The sequence below is a fragment of the Capsicum annuum genome, chromosome 4, assembly GCF_002878395.1.
Source record: "Capsicum annuum cultivar UCD-10X-F1 chromosome 4, UCD10Xv1.1, whole genome shotgun sequence".
Taxonomy (NCBI): domain Eukaryota; kingdom Viridiplantae; phylum Streptophyta; class Magnoliopsida; order Solanales; family Solanaceae; genus Capsicum; species Capsicum annuum.
The window spans coordinates 119,655,392-119,674,761 of NC_061114.1; the positions used below are offsets into that span (position 1 = coordinate 119,655,392).

Here is a 19,370-nt window from a genome sequence, read left to right on the forward strand (position 1 = left end):
ATGAGATAAGAGAAAATTTTGAATTTTTTAATAAAATGTAAATATTTTTTTTGGAAGGGACTAATAAGGGTAGGGATGAGATGGGATATGGGATGGACTAAGAAAAAATTTTGAAGTATTTTTTAAAATAATTAAATTTTGGGTAAGGTAGGGATAGGGATGATGTCACGATGCTAAGGTATTGGAGGAGGGCAGATGATGTTGAGAATTATATGAATATTTCAACTTTAAAGTGAGGTTGAAAAAAAAAAAATTAAAAAAAATTTTGAAGAAAAGTTATTTTTATTAAATTTTAAAAAAATAAATTAATTTAAAAAATATTTTTCAAAACTTATAACTCTAACCTAATAAAACTGAAAAAGTAAATACACGCGAAAAGACAAGCAGATCGAGTAGTTGTATATTCAACTTCAACAAGAGAAGATGTTTCATCTTCGCTCTATTTGTATCTTCACTTTCCTCCTCTTCCTATCTCCGTTGGCGTTGGCGGCGGAGCAGAAGCAAGAGTTCGCCGTTGATGGGAACGTATTGGAACTTGATGAATCCAACTTCGACGCCGCAATTTCCACATTCGATTATATCTTCGTCGATTTCTATGCACCTTGGTGTGGTCATTGCAAACGCCTTTCTCCTCAGGTTTCGATTTGTTTACACTTCATTGCACTTTTCTTAGTAAGATTAAAATAAAGGATTATTTACATCCAAGAATTACTCATTGCTGTAGCTTATGTATTATCTTGTTTCTTAATAATGGGAAAATATTCAACTTGCAGTAGCTTCAATGGAAGTTTCTAATATATAATTTTTTTTTACAAATTGGTCACATTGACCCGCAGGCAGTGACTTTGGTAACAAACTATAGGACATAAAGTAATATGGTCTTAAAGTGTACTCTTTCTTAAGGTCTTATTTCCAAATTTTAATTATTAATTAATTATATATGGGCAATTTTAACACCGTCTAATTTAAAATGAATAGTTGGCACATGAATCAAGTATGCCTCAGCTGCTAGTGTGTATATATGTGTGCACTCTCTTATGGTAGCTAATAAGGTGTTGACAGTGTTATATTTGACTCTTGAGAAGAAACTCTTATTAAAAAAAATAGACACTTGAGAAATAGATGTTTATGATCTAATCTGATTTGAAACCATAAAGGGATGGAGGGGTTATCATGGTCACGTAATTAAACATATGCAAAAAAAGGAAGCTCTCCTTCATGCTACTAAAGAACATAGAATGTTTCACTTTCATCGAAAGAAGATACTGGATACCGCCTTTTAAACTTAATATGTGTTCACTTCCATTATACATCAACTGCCAGAAAGAAGCTGTTTTTCATGAACAACAAAGTTCAAGGGGCTACGGAAAACACTGCTGGAGGCTGATCTTAGCAACTGGATTAGCTTGTTTTATGGTCAGTGAGGTATTACTCATTTGCTGACTTGTTGTGACTTTCTTTTCTCTTGTGATACTGGTCAAATGCAAAGCCAATTATCCAATCAGGAGAGAAAAGAAATTCTGTGATACCTTGGAAAGCAAGTCATTCCTCCAGTACATTAAGTGGAGAAGAAGATGAGAGAAACAGAGGATAGTGGGATCGAAAAAGGATATTTGATTAAACGTAAAGGCTTAGAGTAATTTCCATTTTTTTGGATGTTCCTGCTCGTGCCCGGATAGAGAATGGGCACGACCTCTCCCCGTTCTACCGTCCAAATAGGCCGGCCGTTCTAAGTTCCGGGGTTGGGTCGGATAGGACCAGATCCAATCGGATCTGATCGTAGCTTCGAGTTCAGGTGCCGTACTGCGTTTGGACCGGAAAGGAGGGGGATGACTTACATCTTCCTAGGTCACCCCCTCCCTCTCCCGGTGATCCTTTCGAATACCGGAACTCATCCCCCTCTCTCTTCTCTCTTCTGTCTCCTCTCTCTCATTCTTTCTTTCCTGCTCGCACAATCATGAAGGATTCCATTTATTTTGCTGTTGGTTTCAAATCTGTTGACGTAACAAGACTAGTTGGTACTTCAGGGGGTGGTACGAATGGACTGAAAGAGGAAGAAGTAACATAACCAGAACTTATTTCAGCAAGAAATCAGTGGAGTGGATTGTTCAGACACTGCGAGAGACATCCATGGTGATGGGAAATAGTGTCAGAATATGGAGAAAAAAGGACGTCTTTTCTTAGATTTTTTGTGCTAGGGACTTCAACAAGTACAAGAGATATATTAGCTTGATTAACGTAAGGGGAAGGAGAAGAGCAGTGCTTATTATTCTGGAAATAACCTTCAATGATGGATGGAATTCCATAGCCAACAAAGTTGGAAGGTTTATTAGCAAGCACAAGATTGCCACTAACATTGAGAAGTACAAATTGGTGGAAGACAACATCCTTTTTGCCGAAGCAGTTAAAATTATTAAATGGGTAAACAGATCAGGACGTGAAACAGAGGTGGTTAGTTCATTTATGAAGGAGGGGGGCAGAATCTGCATTAATAACACTTCATTAAGTTAAAACAAAGTACTGAAGAAGAGTTTGGTGGGGAAATTCGACAGTAGTGTTAATGAAGCAATTAGTCTCGTTGAAGTCAGAAGATGGGTCACCTACAACTGGAAACAAGCACATGGCATGAAAATCTATGAGATGAGCTACAAGCTATTTCTTTTGGAGTTTCCAACCAGGGCCATGGCGGAACATGCGATGGCTGAAGACTGGTTCTGGAAAAAATCTCCAGTTTTTCTTCAATGGTGGAACCAAGCCATTGGGACAGTGGAGGAGAAGAATGAAATAAATACAAGATGGATCAGAATTGTCGGGCTTCTACCAGATCTTTGGTCCCAAAAAGTATTCATAGGCATCAGAGACTTTTGTGGAGGGTGGGTCAAGACAAAGGAAGAGACACAACTTCACAATCACCTCACATGGGCAAGGATAAAAATTCGAGATGGACGAGACGTTCCGACAGAGTCACAGTGGAAAACGACGAAACGCTATTCTTTATGCCAATTTGGGTAGAGGCATCGACGACGGTGGCGGCCGATGCACCACAAAACCGTAATCCTATTGTCTAGAGGTTTATAATCGGTGAACCATCAGATATTAGATCGGAGGATAATATAAGGAAAAGTTGTATTTTAGAAGTAGAGACATGTGTGACTTGTCAGGAACACGTGGAAAGGTGCATTCAAATTTGGGGGGTTGGGCCGATTCATTAAACTTAAATAAATGTGGCCCGAAATCTTATTTAATCTCTGAAAAGGGGGAAGGCCCAAAAGAAGGCCTTGTTCTCTTAAATAATACATTTGAGACTCTTGAGGGACATGCGGCAGTTTCTTTAGAGACGAAAACTCCATGCGAATTGAGGGGGAGAGAACTTGAAGCTTTGATAGAGGTCAAATCGTTAGCAGTAAAATTCCTAGAAGCTTTCAAAAACTGGGAATTGGATGTCGGAGGCGAGGCGACTACCACTTTATCAAAGAAGAACACAAAGGGGGAGTCAATACACACTGAGACAGGAAGAAAGGAGCAAAAAAATGAAAAATCTGAAACCGTGCAATTTCCATAAAAGAATGATCCAGAAGCGGATAACTCGGGACAAGATACAAGGGAAAACAACATGCAAATCCAACAGATTCATGATATTGAACCTGCCTCCATGGAACCTATCGCGGATCAAAGGGAACCAGAAACAGAAGCATCCAATTGGGTTAATCCCTACATCTTGGAGCTAAGCAATACGTATGGGGTGGCTTTCATGGGGTTCGAAAAAAAAAACTTTAGCTCTTCTAATGGAATTAAATGAGAGAAAAGCTGAATTGGACAAAAAAGAGAAAATAATAGACTATTCAACTCCTATAAACAGGAGAATTAGGAAAAACAAGTTGAAGAATTTGAAGTTCACTTTGAATGAGGAGGTAGAAGGGGCCAAAAATCGTGGGAGAGTACTTAACTTGGTTTTTAAATGAAAATAAAACTCATTACATGGAACGTAAGTGGGCTTAATAATATTCCCAACAAGAATTTGATTAAGAGCTCTTTACAAAAATGGGGAGCTGATGTGTATTATTTTCAAGAAACAAATATTAATAAAAATGTGGAGGGTGTTTGCTAGGATGTTATGACCAAGCAGATGGATGCAATGTCAGTTTATGGAAGCTGAAGGAAGTAGGGGGGTTGTTGATAATATGGGATAGCATGACATGGGAGGGGGCATTGGTGGAAACTGGTCATTACTCTATCACTATCAAGTTTAAAGTTGTTCAAAGCTCTTTTACTTGGTTCCTTAGCAGTGTGTATGCTCCTCATAAAAGAAGTGAAGTTAGAATGCTAGGAAGAATTGGTTGCGGTCAAAGAATTGTGTGGGAGCCATGGATTACTTATGGAGATTTTAATACAATCAGGTACATAGCAGAAAATAGGGATTGCAATAGAATCACAAACGTTATGACTTTATGACTGATTTCTCTAGATGGATTGAAGACCTGAAACTCCATTACCCTCCACTGAACGATGGTAAATTCTCCTGATTCAGAGGTGTAAACCACAGCAATGCTGCTAGATTGAACTGATTTTTGTACTCTATGGAGTGGGATGAATCTTTTAGTAATAGCAAGCAAAGAGTCATTCCTAGGGTGACATTTGTACATTGTCCTATTATACTTGAGTGTGGGAATTGGGAGAAGAAAAAACTTAGCTTTAAATTTGAAAATTGGTGGCTCAATATGGAAGGCTTCAATGATCTCAATTAAGGCTGGCAACGGACCGGAACCGGTACCGAAATTGTCGCCAGAACCGGTTTGACCGGAATCGGTACTGAAATTATCGCCGGAACCGATGTTACCGGAATACCGGAATTTTTTCTTCCAACACACCGGTCCATTGGTTACTGGTGTGGAACGACACCGGAGCTATACCGAAAGAGATGCCGGAGCTGGTAAGTTATGTACCGTTCTTGACAATTTTTTTCTTTTTAATTTAAATTATATATATATATTAACTTATATAATTTATATAATAAATTAATATAATATTAATAAGTTTAAGTTAAGTTAAATTTATATAATAAGTTAATATAATATTAATAAGTTTAAGTTATTATCCAAAATTCCAATTCCAAAATCCAAAATTCCAAATGACAAAAATTAAAAAAAAAAAAATAAGTAACGGTTTTCAGTCTTCACGTCGCCGGACCGGAACCGGAATTACCGGATTTTTTGGATGGTTCGCACCGGTACCGTATTTCGGACCATTGGGTATCGGTATACCGGTACCAACCAGCACCATTGTGTTACCGGTATCGAAACGTCACCGGAAACGGAGTAAACGGACCGGAACGGAATTTTCCGGTTCCGTTGCCAGCCTTAATCTCAATAAAGGGTTGGTGGAATGAAATGGTGGTAAAGGGTTCCCTGATTTCAAGATTAGCTATAAATTGAAAATGTTGAACCAAAAGCTTAAAGAGTGGAGCAAAACCAATTTTGGAGAGTCAATCAACAGAAAAAATAGCTTGATGTGTGAGTTGGCCGAGATTGATTTGATACAACATACAAGATAGCCGGACTTTGACAGAGGAAGAAGTGATTATTAGAGAAATTATCCTGGTGGAACTCGAAAGCCTAGCAAGATATGAGGAGACATCCTGGAGACATAAATCCAGAGTTCTTAACAATACAAGGTTCTTCTGTAGGATGGCATCAATCCATAGGAGGTTCAACACAATTGATGAATTGATGGTGTGGGGGGAAAAGATTAAAGAACCTGAAGGGATCAAAAAGGCTATGATTGACTTCTATAGCAAACTGTACTCATAAACAAAAGCCTGGAGACCAACTTTTGAGATGCTAGACTGTCCTAAGATCTCACAGGAAGAACAATAGTGGTTACAAAAACCTTTTTCAGAATCAGAAGTGCTCCAAATTATTGAACAGTATGATAGCGACAAAGCACGGCTTCACAATTGAAACATTCTGGGTTTTGACCCTTAGAAAATTTTCTGGAATTTCGTTCTCTGGACCCAATACGACTCATGGGTACGAGCCGTATATTGGGGTACGAGTGGTATGGTCCTGGCGTATGCTGACCAGTGTTAGTTAGTAGGATGGTTTTGGTCACAGGAATGGGTACGACTTAGGGGTATGAATCATAAGGGTACGAGTCGTATCAGGGACTCGTATGGTGGGCAATGTTTGATCCTCCTGATATTTCATTCTACCAGGGATACAGGTTATGGATACGGATCGTATACTGTGGTTACGACTTGATTGGATGAGTCGTATACTGGACAGTGTTTGATCCAAGGGTTGAGGCTTGGATACGAGTGGTGGGTACCAATCGTAGTGGGAAGGTACGACTCGTATGGGTCAGTCATATCCTTGTGTCGGGTTTTTAAGAGATTTAAGTGAGGGTATTCTGGACATTTTCCTACTTACCCTAATTAGGACCCATGACTTCTAATACACTAGGAGGTTATTTACCCTATTATTTTATTCATTAACACTTAGAAACTATTTCAAAAACACTCCATAATTCTCTCAAGAGCTTTTTGGGCAAGAAGGCTAGGGTTTTATCTTGAGGATTGCTTGGGGCCTGTTTTGATGATTTCTTTCGATCAATACTTCGGAATAAGGCATGATTCTCTTTCCTCATTGTAATTTCAACTGAAGGCATGGTTTATATGATTGATTTCATGGTTTTACTATTTCATGATTATGGCTTTCAACTATTATTTGGGGGTTTTGATATTAAATGCTTGGTTATGGTTTCCTATGGTTTTAATTATGCTTTTAGATGCATTAATGGTGGTTTTGGACAATTGGATTGCATAGTAATGATTTAATAGTAAATTGATTTTGATTATATTATGCCGCCAAGGTGTTTGATAAAATGCTTATAAAGATATATTCATTGTATTGACTTCTTTTAATGGAACTATTGCATGTTTTAAACTTGGTAAAGAAATTTTGCACGGTTTAAATGGTTTGAAAAGGCTAAAGGCTAAATGGTTATGCTTGTGCACATGGAAGTCTCCCAAGTGGTTTAATATGGTATATGGAAGGGCACTTGAAAGTCCCTTAACCTAAATGGTTTGGCTATGGATATTACTAGCAAGTAAGGGGTGGTATGACGATACCACTAATATTGGCCTTGGTTAATAAAATGGTAAATGGATTTGGTTGGTTATTTGGAAACTCTTTTGATTGGGCATTAATGGCGGGGTGTGTAGCAGAGCTGTGGAAGGTGGCGGTTTTGAGGGACCAAAACTGGAAACTCGTATTTGCCGATATGAGGATTGGTCTTAGTGAACCGTGTGCATGATGTCACACTACTGGGGGATGCACTAGTCATCCCAGGGAAGTAGAATACTTCCCTGGTCGTGTAGCTACTTCCCTGGTCGTGCGGCTACACGCACTGGGGCCCTTTCAGTGGGGGAGTTGAACCCATATCGCTCGTAGGTGGTTTAGGATGGCCAAGCTACATAGCCCAGGTAAAGGTTTTCAATGCATGCTAAACCCGGTTCCCTTTCTCGATTTTTATATGTGTATGGTTGTATGCATTATGGATGGTTTTACTTGGTTTTATAACTGGCATTATTTTATCCTTATCCTGAGATTTATGTTAGCGGTCACTCGCTAACCCCGTCTACTGGTGGTTGTATACCCTCGCTATGCAGGAACCGGTCATTCTACTCCTCTTGTTTAGCACGTTAATTCGGTATCAGTATTTGGACTGAAGTGGTGAGCTTCCATCCTTTCGGAAGGCATCATTTCATGTTATGAATTTCTTTAAACACTTTTCTTTTATTTTGGATATTGGTTTTGGAAATGGTTGGGGGCATATCCCAATCGAATTTGTTTACTCTTTAGGATAGAGGCTTTGTGGTACTTATAGGGGGTTGGTATGGGCGGGATCGGTATTAGTGTTTTCCTTTGTATCGGTATTGGTGTTAGGGCTTACACCCTTGGACGATATTGTTGGTTGTTCCATCATATTACATTTTGGGATTAATTATATTAAATTTTGTCTAGTTTATTTGGTTATGGCCTAGTTTATGGTTTGGTTTGATAGTCGGGCGGTTGGTGTGATACGATTGGACTCGATTGGTTCGGTCATGGTTGTGACCCTATCCCAGAGTCTTGATAAGAACATTTATGCTATCTCGTTATATGTTCGAAATTCAGCCCATCAAAGGCTGGATAAGGTGGATGGGTTGGATAACAAGGGGCGGTCCCCGGTCCTGGTTGGACTTGGGATGCCCATTACAACAAGACTCGGGGTCGGGTTGGGTCAACAATGCAATTCTTCAAGGAGTGTTGGTGCTTATTAAAGGAAGATATGTTGCTGACAATTCAAAACTTTCATTAAAATGAGGTTTTTGAGAAGTCATTTACACCAAAGAAACCGGGAGCAGAAGAACTTAGAGACTTTAGGCCAATCAATTTGATAGGAGGCGTATACAAGATCATATCAAAGCTTATTACTGAAAGGATAAAGACTACAACAACAACATACCAGTGTATTCCCACCTAGTAGGGTCTGGGGAGGGTAGAGTGTACGCAGACCATACCACTACCTCAGGAGAAGTAGAGAGGCTATTTCCGATAGACCCCTGGCTTAGGACCGATACCCATATACCAACCCAAATATAAATGTATATAACTAGTATGGTACACAAGACAAACTAACAGAATACGAAACACAAAGGATAAGTACATATATAAACTAGTACGGTAAGCAAAATAAACTAACACCGCTATCCACGAATAAAAAACTCCAGCCCCCGAGGAGCGCACCCCTACTATTACCGATGCCCTCCCACCCCTAACCCTCTACCCGAATCCGCTTCCTCCACACCTTCCTATCAAGGGTCATGTCCTCCGTTAGCTGTAACTGCTCCATATCATGCCTAGTCACCTTCCTCCAATATTTCTTTGGTCTACCTCTACCCCGCCTAAAACCATCCATAGCCAGTGTCTCACACCTTCGCACAGGAGCATCTGAGCCCCTCCTCATCACGTGCCCGAACCAACGTAACCTTACTTTTCCTATTTTGTCCTCCACCGAGGCAACTCCCACCTTCTCTCGAATAATCTCATTCCTTACCTATCTTTCTTAGTATGTCCACACATCTATCGCAACATTCTCATCTCCGCCACCTTCAACTTTTGGATGTGGGAGTTCTTAACTAGCCAACATTCCGCTCCATACACCATAGCCAGCCGGACTACCACTCTATAGAACTTACCTTTAAGCTTCGGAGGCACCTTCTTATCACATAGAACTCTTGAAGCGAGCCTCCATTTCAACCGTTCTGCCCCAATACGATGCGTGACGTCCTCGTCGATCTTACCATTGTCCTGAATCATTGACCCCAGATACTTGAAACTCTCCCTCTTCTGAATGGCCTGAGAATCCAGCTTCACAACCACTCCAGCCTCCTGCGACACATCATTGAACTTACACTCCAAGTACTCCGTCTTGGTTCTACTTAACCGAAATCCTTTAGACTCAACCGTCTGCCTCCACATTTCCAACTTATGATTAACTCCACCCCGAGTCTCATCAGTCAGAACCACTCGAATAACATACACCAAGGCACCTCCCCTTGAATATGTCGCGTCAAAACATCCATCACCAAGGCAAATATAAACGGGCTAAGAGTCGATCCCTGATGCAACCCTATCACGACTGGAAAGTACTCTGAATCTCCACCGTCTTCGCCCCATCATACATATCCTGAATCGCCCTAGTGTACGCCACGGGCACCCCTCTAACCTCCAAGCACGTCCACAAAATCTCCCTGGGAACTCTATCATATGCCTTCTCAAGATCAATAAACACCATGTGCAAGTCTTCTTCCTCTCCCGAAACTGCTCCACTAATCTCCTTACAAGGTGAATGGCCTCAGTGGTTGAGCGACCTGGCATGAAACCGAATTGATTCTCAGAAATCGTCCCGATCCTTCTCATCCTCACCTCTACAACCCTTTCTCAAACCTTCATAGTATGACTCAACAATTTAATACCTCTATAGTTATTGCAACTCTGGATGTCTCCCTTGTTCTTATACACTGGAATCGTCGTACTCCATCTCCACGCTTTAGGCATCTTTGCTGTCCTAAAAATACTGTTAAACAACCTTGTCAACCACTCCAAACCTGCCCCGCTAGTGCTTTTCCAAAAATCCACTGGAATCTCGTCTGGCCTCGTCGCCCTACCCCGCCTCATCCTGCGAATAGCTCCCTTGACCTCCTCAACCTTGATACGCCTACAATACCCATAATCTCAACACTCCTCAGAATTCTCCAAGTCCCCCAACACGAAACCTTTGTCCCCCTCGTCGTTCAAAAGTTTATAGAAGTAGGACTGCCACCTCTCCCTAATGAGACCATCCTCCACCAACACTGTACCATCCTCTCCTTTGATGCACTTCACCTAGTCAAGGTCACGAGCCCTCCGTTCCCTGGCCTTAGCCAGCCTATACAACTTCTTATCTCCGCCTTTCTCCTCTAAAGTCGCATACAGGCGCTCAAAAGCTGCAGTCTTAGCCTCCGTAACCGCTAACTTAGCCTCTCTCTTAGCTACCTTATACTCCTCCTTATTCGTCTGTCTTTCCTTTCCTCCTCATCCTTGCTCGCAACCAACTTAGCATAAGCCCTCTTCTTATATTCCACCTTTCGCTTAACCTCTTCATTCCACCACTAGTCTCCCCGATGTTTGCCAGATTGACCTCTCGAGACACCCAACACCTCTCTAGCGGTCTCCCTAATACAACTAGCAGTCGTCTCCCACATACTATCCGCGCCTCCTCTACTCTCCCAAGCCCCCCTACTCTTCAACTTCTCCTCTATTTCCAAAGCAATGGCCAAAGTCAAGCTACCCCACTTAATCCTGGGCCGAGCCTCCACGCTTCTCTTCTTTTTACCCTTATTGATAACCAAATCCATCACCAACAAGCTATGCTGAGTCGAAAGATTCTCGCTAGGTATGACTTTACAGTCTTTACAAAGCGCTCTATCCCCTTTCCTAAGAAGCAAAAAGTATATCTGAGTCTTGGCCACTGAAAGGATAAAGACTATGATGGGTAAATTGGTCAATGAACACCAGATGGCATTCTTACAAGACAGATAGATTATGGATGCAGCTTTATTGGCCAATGAGCTGGTTGATTCTAGAGTCAGACAAAAGTTATCGGGGGTTCTCTGCCAATTAGATATTGAGAAGGCTTATGACCATGTCAACTGGTCGTTCCTTCTCAAAATCCTTACTGATATGGGTTTTGGCAACAAATTGATCAACTGGATTAGATTCTGCATTAATAATGTCCGGTTCTCTCTTATAATCAATGGAAACGCTGAAGGATTTTTTCAATCACAAAGGGCCTTGAGGCAAGGTGATCCCATAGCACCTTTCCTCTTTTTTCTAGCAATGGAAGGATTGAATCGTATGATTAGAAGAGCCAAGGATAATGGGATAATGGGTGGATTAGAGGTTTCGGTCACCAAGCCAACTGAAGAAGTGCCATGGAGATCACACACCTTCTGTATGCTGACGAGACATCTAAGAGCCATCTTGACCATCTTTGAAGCTATTTTTGGCTTGCATGTCAACTGGCATAAAAGCTCTATGTTTCCTGTTAATCAAGTGACTGATATGCACATCTTCGCACGGAACCTAGGTTGCTAAATAGCTTCATTGCCTACCAAATACCCGAGAATGCCCTTGGGTGGCAAAAATAAAGAACTAGAAGTCTGGGGTGAAGTTTTGGAGAGGTGCAATAAGAAGCTAGCTGGGTGGAAGAGTCAGTACTTGTCTTCAGGGGGTAGGTTGACACTCATTAAGTCGGTAATGGATGCCCTCCCAACTTATCTGATGAGTTTATTCCCAATCCCAAAGAGCATTGAGAAGAAGATCAACAAGCTAAGAAGAACTTTTTTATGGCAAGGCACCAAGGAGAAAAAAGGGTTACAACCTAGTCAAATGGGATATCTTGACCCTTAAAAAAAGTCAAGGGGGTTGGGGGATCAAAAATCTCAGTATCCAGAATGAGTGCTTGCTTCAAAAATGGTTGTGGAGGTTCTGTACTGAAGACATGGCTTTATGGAGAAGATTCGTAGCTGATAAATATGGAATGATTAATCGGTGGTCAACTGAAGAGGTATTAGGTACCTTTGGTTGCAGCGTATGGAAAACAATCAGGAGGTTATAGGATCAATTTTATGCCAATATCACTTTCAAAGTGGGTGATGGATCCAAAATTGATTTCTGGAATGAACTTTGGATAGGGGAAGACAGCTTGAGAAACATGTTTCCCCAGCTCTATATCTTAAGTTCACAAAGAAATGATACAGTTGCTCAAGTATGGAGTCTACATGGGTGGAACCTAATCTTTAGGAGGGCTCTTAAAGACTGGGCAGTGTCGGATATTGCTAGACTCCTTTAGATACTGAGTGCGTTTTCTGGAATCTCTAATGGTGCTGATAAACCAATCTGGTAGATTCACAATAAAGGGGTGTTTACAGTGAAATCATGCTATTGGAATAGAAACAACAACCAAAACCAGATAATCAATTGGCCTTGGAAGCAAATATGGAAAGTCAAAAGTCTGTTGAAAGTGGCTTGTTTGGTTTGGTTAGTTATCAGAAAAGCTTGCCTAACTCATGAAGCTCTACAAGGAAGAGGAATGCAGATTTGCTCTAGATGTTTTTTGTGTAATCAAGATGCAGAAGTGAATAGCTACTTATTTCTGCATTGTGACAGCTGAAAAATTGTGGAACATGTTTTTTTGTATCCTGGGGATCAGCTGAACAATGCCAAGGTCCACACTGGAATTTCTGAACAGCTGGAAAGGAATTGGGAAGAGAGGTTCAACAAAAGATTGGTGGTTGTGTATTCCAGCTTGTCTGGTGGACGCTGTGGAAAGAAAGAAATGCCAAGTGGGTAAGAGTTGCAGCATCCAGAAGATTAAAAGCCATTGCCTTAGCTTACTTTATTTTTGGTGTAAACAGGAAATTGGGATACTATAGATCTAGTAGATTTCATAGGTAACTTGTAAAGTTTCTTTGTTTTTGGGCAGTCCGCTAGGAGGAAAGTCCATTTGATTGGGAATTGTAAGATCTATCATCATCTCTTGGATGATGAGTTTTTGTTAATACAAAGTTACCTTTGACTCAAAAAACTATTGCAAAGGAAGTTCTGTGGCGTCATGTAAGAAGTGGTTGCTACCACCTGGGTACAGACAGATAGGCATAGTTGTGTGTCCTTCTAGTCTTATCAGCTATTCCCTATTCTGAGAAAATTTCTCCCTTTATGGACTACCTCTAGTTCGGGTCATTAAATGTGTTGCTTGTGATACTGAAACTGCTTGAGGGATGAGGTTGAATTGTTTCTTTCTAAAGATTGATGATCTCAATATGTTCATCAATTGAGGAAGCAAGCTCTTTACTTGTGTTGACTAAGCTTCATACTCTGTGTTCTATGTTAGTACTCCCTCCGTCCCAATTTATGTGGCACACTTTCCTTTTTAGTCTGCCCAAAAATAAACAAATTAATTTCAAAGTCTTTCTTTCTTTTTCAAAACTTTGTGCCTAGTAAAATGATGCCATGGAAATTGGGACGGAGGAAGTATTCTTTTGCCAACAAGGGGACATTTATTTTGTTTTTTTTTTCCTATACAGGTGTATACATGTGAATAGTATTTCATTTGCTTGTCTTATTGGATAACTGATATTTTGAATGTGACATCACGAAGCACTCTGAGAAAAGTTCCTTGCAGTTGAACAAAGCTGCTGTCAATCTTGCTGTACTGAAGCAACCCATTGTAATTGCAAAAGTAGATGCTGACAAATACAGTCGTCTTGCTTCTAAATATGAAATTGAGTATGTCTGCTTTATCCATATTAGTTATTACTAAATCATTTTGTTAAATTGTTTTCACATTATGCAACTTGCTTTCTGGTTAAATCAGGTTGCTCAAACCAAAAGAAGAGAGATTAAGTTATTCTTTAGTTTGGGAAAACATTTCTATTAGCATTATTAGATTCACAGTTCGTGATCTTAATTTGTTAGTCTTCTATAGATTGCCATAAGACTGTAGATGCAGATCCTATAGAAGAACCTCCTATACCTGATCCAGTACCCCTTTTTTCTTTTTTTCTTTTTTTTTTTGAAAGGCAAGTGTATTATAAAAGAAACAAGCACGAAGAAAGTACTATTCAAAAGTATTTACAGAGAATCATAACACGAATTCCTTCACATTCTTAAAGGGTTCTGCAAGATTAATCATTGCTTAGCTTCGTTTACAAAGTTCTGTTTTCACCAAAGGTATAACAAAAATAAACACTTCATCTTTATCCTCTGAATAGAGTTTCTTCTGTATTCAAAGCATCTGTCATTTCTTTCTCTCCAAATATTCCACCATATACATGCAGGAATAGTATAACATCATTTCTTCTGCTTCGTACATTTTCCTTTAATGTTCCAGCACGTTAAAGTTCACATGTATCTCTGCGTATAAACAATTTAAGCCCCACCATGTTAGAACAACTGCCACAATTTGATCAGTAGTATGACAATGCAAAAATAGATGATTGACATCTTCAGATTCTTTTCCACATTTGTAACACTTTGAATACAGCATAATTCCTCCTCTGTACATTTTCATATGTCAACAAGCCTTTCTAGCCACCAGCCCAAGTGAAACATACCATGTCCCAAAGGACATTTGTCTTCCAGATCCTTCCTCACTGCCAGCATCCTCCTCGCTGTTCAACAGAGTTCAGAAGACTATAACATGGGTTAACTGTAAAGGCACCCTTGCTATGAGCTTTCCAGATTAGTTTATCTTGTCCTTGAGTCAAACTTTTGAAAGGTTCGAGTACTTTCCAGAAATCAGCCTTTCTGCCCAATTCTCAATGTCTCCTGAAGTTGAAATTTCATCCTTGTTGTGCCCCCTCATAATAGCCAAAGTAGCATCAGGTAAAACAGTAGGTCTGAGTATATCAGAGAGTACATCTTTAAACGGAGCATTCCGAATCCAGTTAATATCCCAAAATGTGATCCTCCTTCCATCACGCACTACAAGCCCAATATTACCAACAATGTTTTGCCAAAGAACTCTGATACTCCTCCATAACCTCACTCTATTTGGTGTAGTCACTACTTTCATGGTCCAAAAACCTCTTCCTTCCATAGTGTATCTTCTTCTGAAGTGAATCTTCACAACCATTTCATCAGCAAGCTGCATTTGTGTTGCCTCAAAATTCTGATTTCTAAAGCTCTTTCTTTCTTGTTAAATGTAAGTGAATTCCATCTAACTAATTGGAAAGTATTTGTATCTCTGTTGCCCTGCCAAAGAAACTTCCTTCGTAGTTTGTCTAACCTTTTCTCCACTTTGAGCGGTAATAAGGACATCACATGTGGGAAGGGCATCAAGGACTCTATTATCAGCATCAATCTTCCCCCAGTTATAAGTATTGACTTTCCACCTTGCCAACCTCTCTACAACTCCCTGCCCAATGTCTAAAGCTTCTATCCTAGATCCCAATGGCAACTGCGTTCCTGATCCATTATTCATCCGTATATGAAACCATTTTTGGATTGCAACAGACCAAAAATTGAATGAGGAGACTTGTTTAAATCACATAGGTTATCACACATACGCACACAGAAACATGGAACTTAGCTAGAGGATCCTGCCTGAACCTCTTTGCTGTCTCACTACACATTACAACTGCCACCACCATCCACTGCCCTGCAGCTCGCTCTTAACCTCTTCGGAGCCTCCTTAATCTTACCTTCCGTATATCCGAATGCAGAACATGATCTCAATGTTCCTTCTCTTGCAGATTCTCCCATATCAATGTAGTTCTGATGTTTCTGGAATTTCCTTGCTCATCTAATGTTGTCAGATAAGCAGCAAGGGGCATAATGAGGAAAGGACTGATGGGTAGAAGATGATGCAAGAGGGATGGGAATGTGATGCTGAGTTGTGGACTCTGTGGTCCCAAAAACTTAGAATTGAGGTCTTATTTAATCTGCAGAGGATGTTCTGTAGAGTCCCCATGAGGCTGAATCACCGAACAACTATTTTTTCAGTTTCCTTTTTCACTACAGTATTAACATTGGCTGAAGTCCAAACATATTTTCATTTTTGGGAGAGGATGAAAACAGAAGTGATTTTGGACTTGAGCTTTCCTATATGCTCTTTTCTTTTCATGCGACAAATAAAATCAAAATAGACAGACTACACCAACTCACATGTTTTAGAAATTTTGGTAATTTATCACTAATAAATGAATGCAATTGTTGCCTTAAATGAATTTAAGTTTAGAAAAATGGTCAATGAGGGTTCATATACCAGACCCCACTATGTTTGTTAGAGTCGAGGTGTAGTTGTTGTAAATGTTTGCAGTTGTTTAGTTAAACGACAGTTAAATGTTTCTTTTGTTGCAATGCAGTGGATTTCCAACTTTAAAGATATTCATGCATGGAGTACCAACAGACTACTATGGACCAAGAAAAGCAGATTTACTTGTGCAATTTTTGACGAAGTTTGTCGCTCCTGATGTGGCCGTACTGAATTCTGATCCTGCTATTAGTGAATTTATTGAAGAAGCTGGCAGAACTTTTCCTATAGTCATAGGCTTTGGCTTGAATGAGTCTGTCATATCACATTTGGCTGTGAAATACAAGAAAAATGCATGGTTTTCTGTGGCAAAAGGTTACTCGAATAAAACAATGGAATACTATGATTTTGACAAAGTACCTGCATTGGTAGCCCTTCATCCGAGCTACAATGAACAGAACATATTTTATGGCCCCTTTGAAGGTCAGTAGTTCTTGAAATTTGGGTGTAGTCACAACCCTTGTGCTTGCTTTATTCTCTTTTCATATGAACACACAAATGACAAATACTCGGATATGTTTATTCTTGAAAGGTTTCAGTTAATATGCTTAGTTGCTGCCTAGTTCCAGGGATACTGTAATCCTAGTTCATTTAATTGCTTGTTTCTGCAATTGATCTTCACCCTATTAAAAAACAACTGAGAACTATTTTCAGCTGAAACTGTTGGTTGAAAATTTTATACGAACAGTGACTGAATCTAAGCTTACCTGCAATGCTTGCAGAAAAGTTCCTTGAGGATTATATCAAACAGAGCTTGCTCCCTCTGGCTTTACCTATTAATCAAGACACTCTGAAGGCGTTGAAAGACGACAAGAGGAAAATTGTTCTAACAATTATGGAAGATGAGAATGATGAGAGGTCAAAAGGACTAGTAAAACTTTTGAAAGCTGCTGCATCTGCAAACCGTGACTTAGTGTTTGCTTTTTTTGGGTTCAAGCAATGGCAAGACTTTGCCGAGTCATTTGAAGTATCTAAGAAAACTAAACTACCAAAGATGATTGTGTGGGACGGAGACGAGGAGTATTCTTCAGTAAGCTTGAAACTTTCTTTTCCTCTCTCTCTCTCTCTCTCTTCAACTGTAGTTTTGCCTAGCAAAGTTTTACAGCTCATCTTTCTCAAAAAAACAACATTTGCTTGTGTGCTCCTTCACTATGTTTAGGACAAGCATGACCTTGCACATTCTATAATTTCTCTTTTTAAGTATTAGAGAGGCATAAATCTGTAGTTACCGCACTTTCTGTTTAGACTTTCTCCTTTTTGGCCAATTTCCTTATCTATTAATTAACCAGCTGGTAAAGGGAGCACAAATTAGTCGTGTATTATAAACATGTTTCAGAGGTTCAGATTTCCAAGAAGCGATCTTGAATTATCGCCTGACCTCTGATGGCTTTTGTAGACATCGCCTAGGTCATGGAAGTACAAAAAGAAGAATAAAAAAGAGAAACAGGGGACAAAGCCCAAACACATGAAATAATGTCATAAATGCTCAGTTGGATTATTATCTGCTCTCCAGTAGTCCATACCACCAGAAGTTTTAGGGTGACAAATATTGCAGTACGGAAATTGGTTAAACCCATTGGACATGGTCTTATTCTTGACTTCAATTCTACGTGAATTTGGAAATTTTTAGTTTTACTCTGAGCATGTTTATTTTGCTTCATGAGGAGTACGCGTCACTTCTAACTTTTAGATTTGATGCCTGCTTAGGTTTAATAAACTAGTAAAGCACTGCATGAAAAACGTAGGTTGATTTTATCTTGAATTCTTATTAGTTACCTAGTCCATACATATTTGCTTAGGTTTTGATGTTTATATGCTCCTCTGGGAAGAAAGGCTGCATATGGTGAAGAGGAACCTGGAAGAAAATTTTGAGTGATCTATTTGACTGACATTTGAGATGACCATGTTATGTATTGTATTTTGTGATAGGACTGGGAAACATATTATAGGTTTAAACACTGCATCCTTCATTTTTTTGTTTCTGACAGACACATGGTGTAAAACACATTTTTTAAGTACTCCAAACTTTAGGACAAATGAAACATTGAGCTGATAATTATTGATAGTTGACTTTATTTACTGATGTTGAGCTTTTACACACAATAGGTCATCGGCTCAGACAGTGTTGAAGATGAAGATCAGGGGTCCCAAATTACGCGGTTTCTTCAAGGATACAGGGAAGGGAATGTTATACAGAAACACATCACTTCAGATGCTTACAAGGCTTTCAGAAACTCAATGTTTGGGATCGGAGCAGTTATCCTTATTCTCGTTGTGATACTGGTGGTGACGATGATGCAGTCTCTTAAAGAGGAGCCCTCAAGAGAACAGGTTGATCATCCAGGGAGCTCCATATCTCCATCAGAAGCCAAAGAAGCACTTCGTTCTGGGGATAAAGAAGACAAGATAGATTAAGTTCACTTTTTGGAACATTTATTTCAATCTACTTCCACTTGATGAGCATTTGACATGGCAGCCTCAGATAGATGTTTTAAGTTTCAGATCCATCATTATCATTAGCGAATAAACAAAGAGTTATACTTGCAGCATTGCTTTGTAGGATGCTCTGCGTCCACGCTGGGAAAGGAATGCTTCAGTGGAAGTGGTGATTTATTTATTGTTGAGTTATACTTGCAGCATTGCTTTGTAGGATGCTCTTCGTCCACGCTGGGAAAGGAATGCTTCAGTGGAAGTGGTGATTTATTTATTGTTGAAGTTCTAGAGAAAATGGAGACATTTTTTTGTGCTGTGTATAATGAGTTCAAAACCAATAACGAGAATGCTACTCTGTTTTATTCTTATAAGTACATAGTAATTTGTTAAATTCCGCAGCTTGTTAAAAGGTGTTATTCAGAAGCTGTTGTAAGTCGGGCTAGGCTTGAAGATTTTAAGAGCAATAAGTTGACATGTCAATATGTCGATTGAATTATAAGTTTTTCATTGGGGAGTTAGTGTAGCTTGACAAACAAGAT

At 39.7% G+C, this 19,370-nt stretch overlaps 1 protein-coding gene across 2 annotated transcripts; it reads left to right on the top strand.

Moving 5' to 3' along the window:
* The first annotated feature begins 356 nt into the window (after positions 1–356).
* Positions 357–19,327, top strand: LOC107868029 (protein disulfide-isomerase 5-2). 2 transcript variants are annotated; one of them, XM_016714583.2, is made up of 6 exons: positions 357–636; positions 1,324–1,425; positions 13,768–13,871; positions 16,451–16,821; positions 17,121–17,428; positions 18,505–19,327. In XM_016714583.2, exons 1-6 carry the CDS (start codon positions 424–426, stop codon positions 18,811–18,813), a joined length of 1,407 nt encoding a protein of 468 aa, XP_016570069.1. In that variant the 5' UTR covers positions 357–423; the 3' UTR covers positions 18,814–19,327. The 2 variants fall into 2 exon arrangements, with proteins under 2 accessions (XP_016570069.1, XP_016570070.1); XM_016714584.2 differs by lacking the exon at positions 1,324–1,425 and having other exon boundaries at positions 359–636.
* Positions 19,328–19,370: the final 43 nt, after the last annotated feature.

Coding starts and splice junctions, on each gene's coding strand:
- LOC107868029 (XM_016714583.2), top strand. CDS start 424: ATGTTTCATCTTCGCTCTATTTGTATCTTCACTTTCCTCCTCTTCCTA. Junction 1,426..13,767: donor CTTGTTTTATGGTCAGTGAG/GTATTACTCATT, acceptor AGTTCCTTGCAG/TTGAACAAAGCTGCTGTCAA. Junction 13,872..16,450: donor GCTTCTAAATATGAAATTGA/GTATGTCTGCTT, acceptor GTTGCAATGCAG/TGGATTTCCAACTTTAAAGA.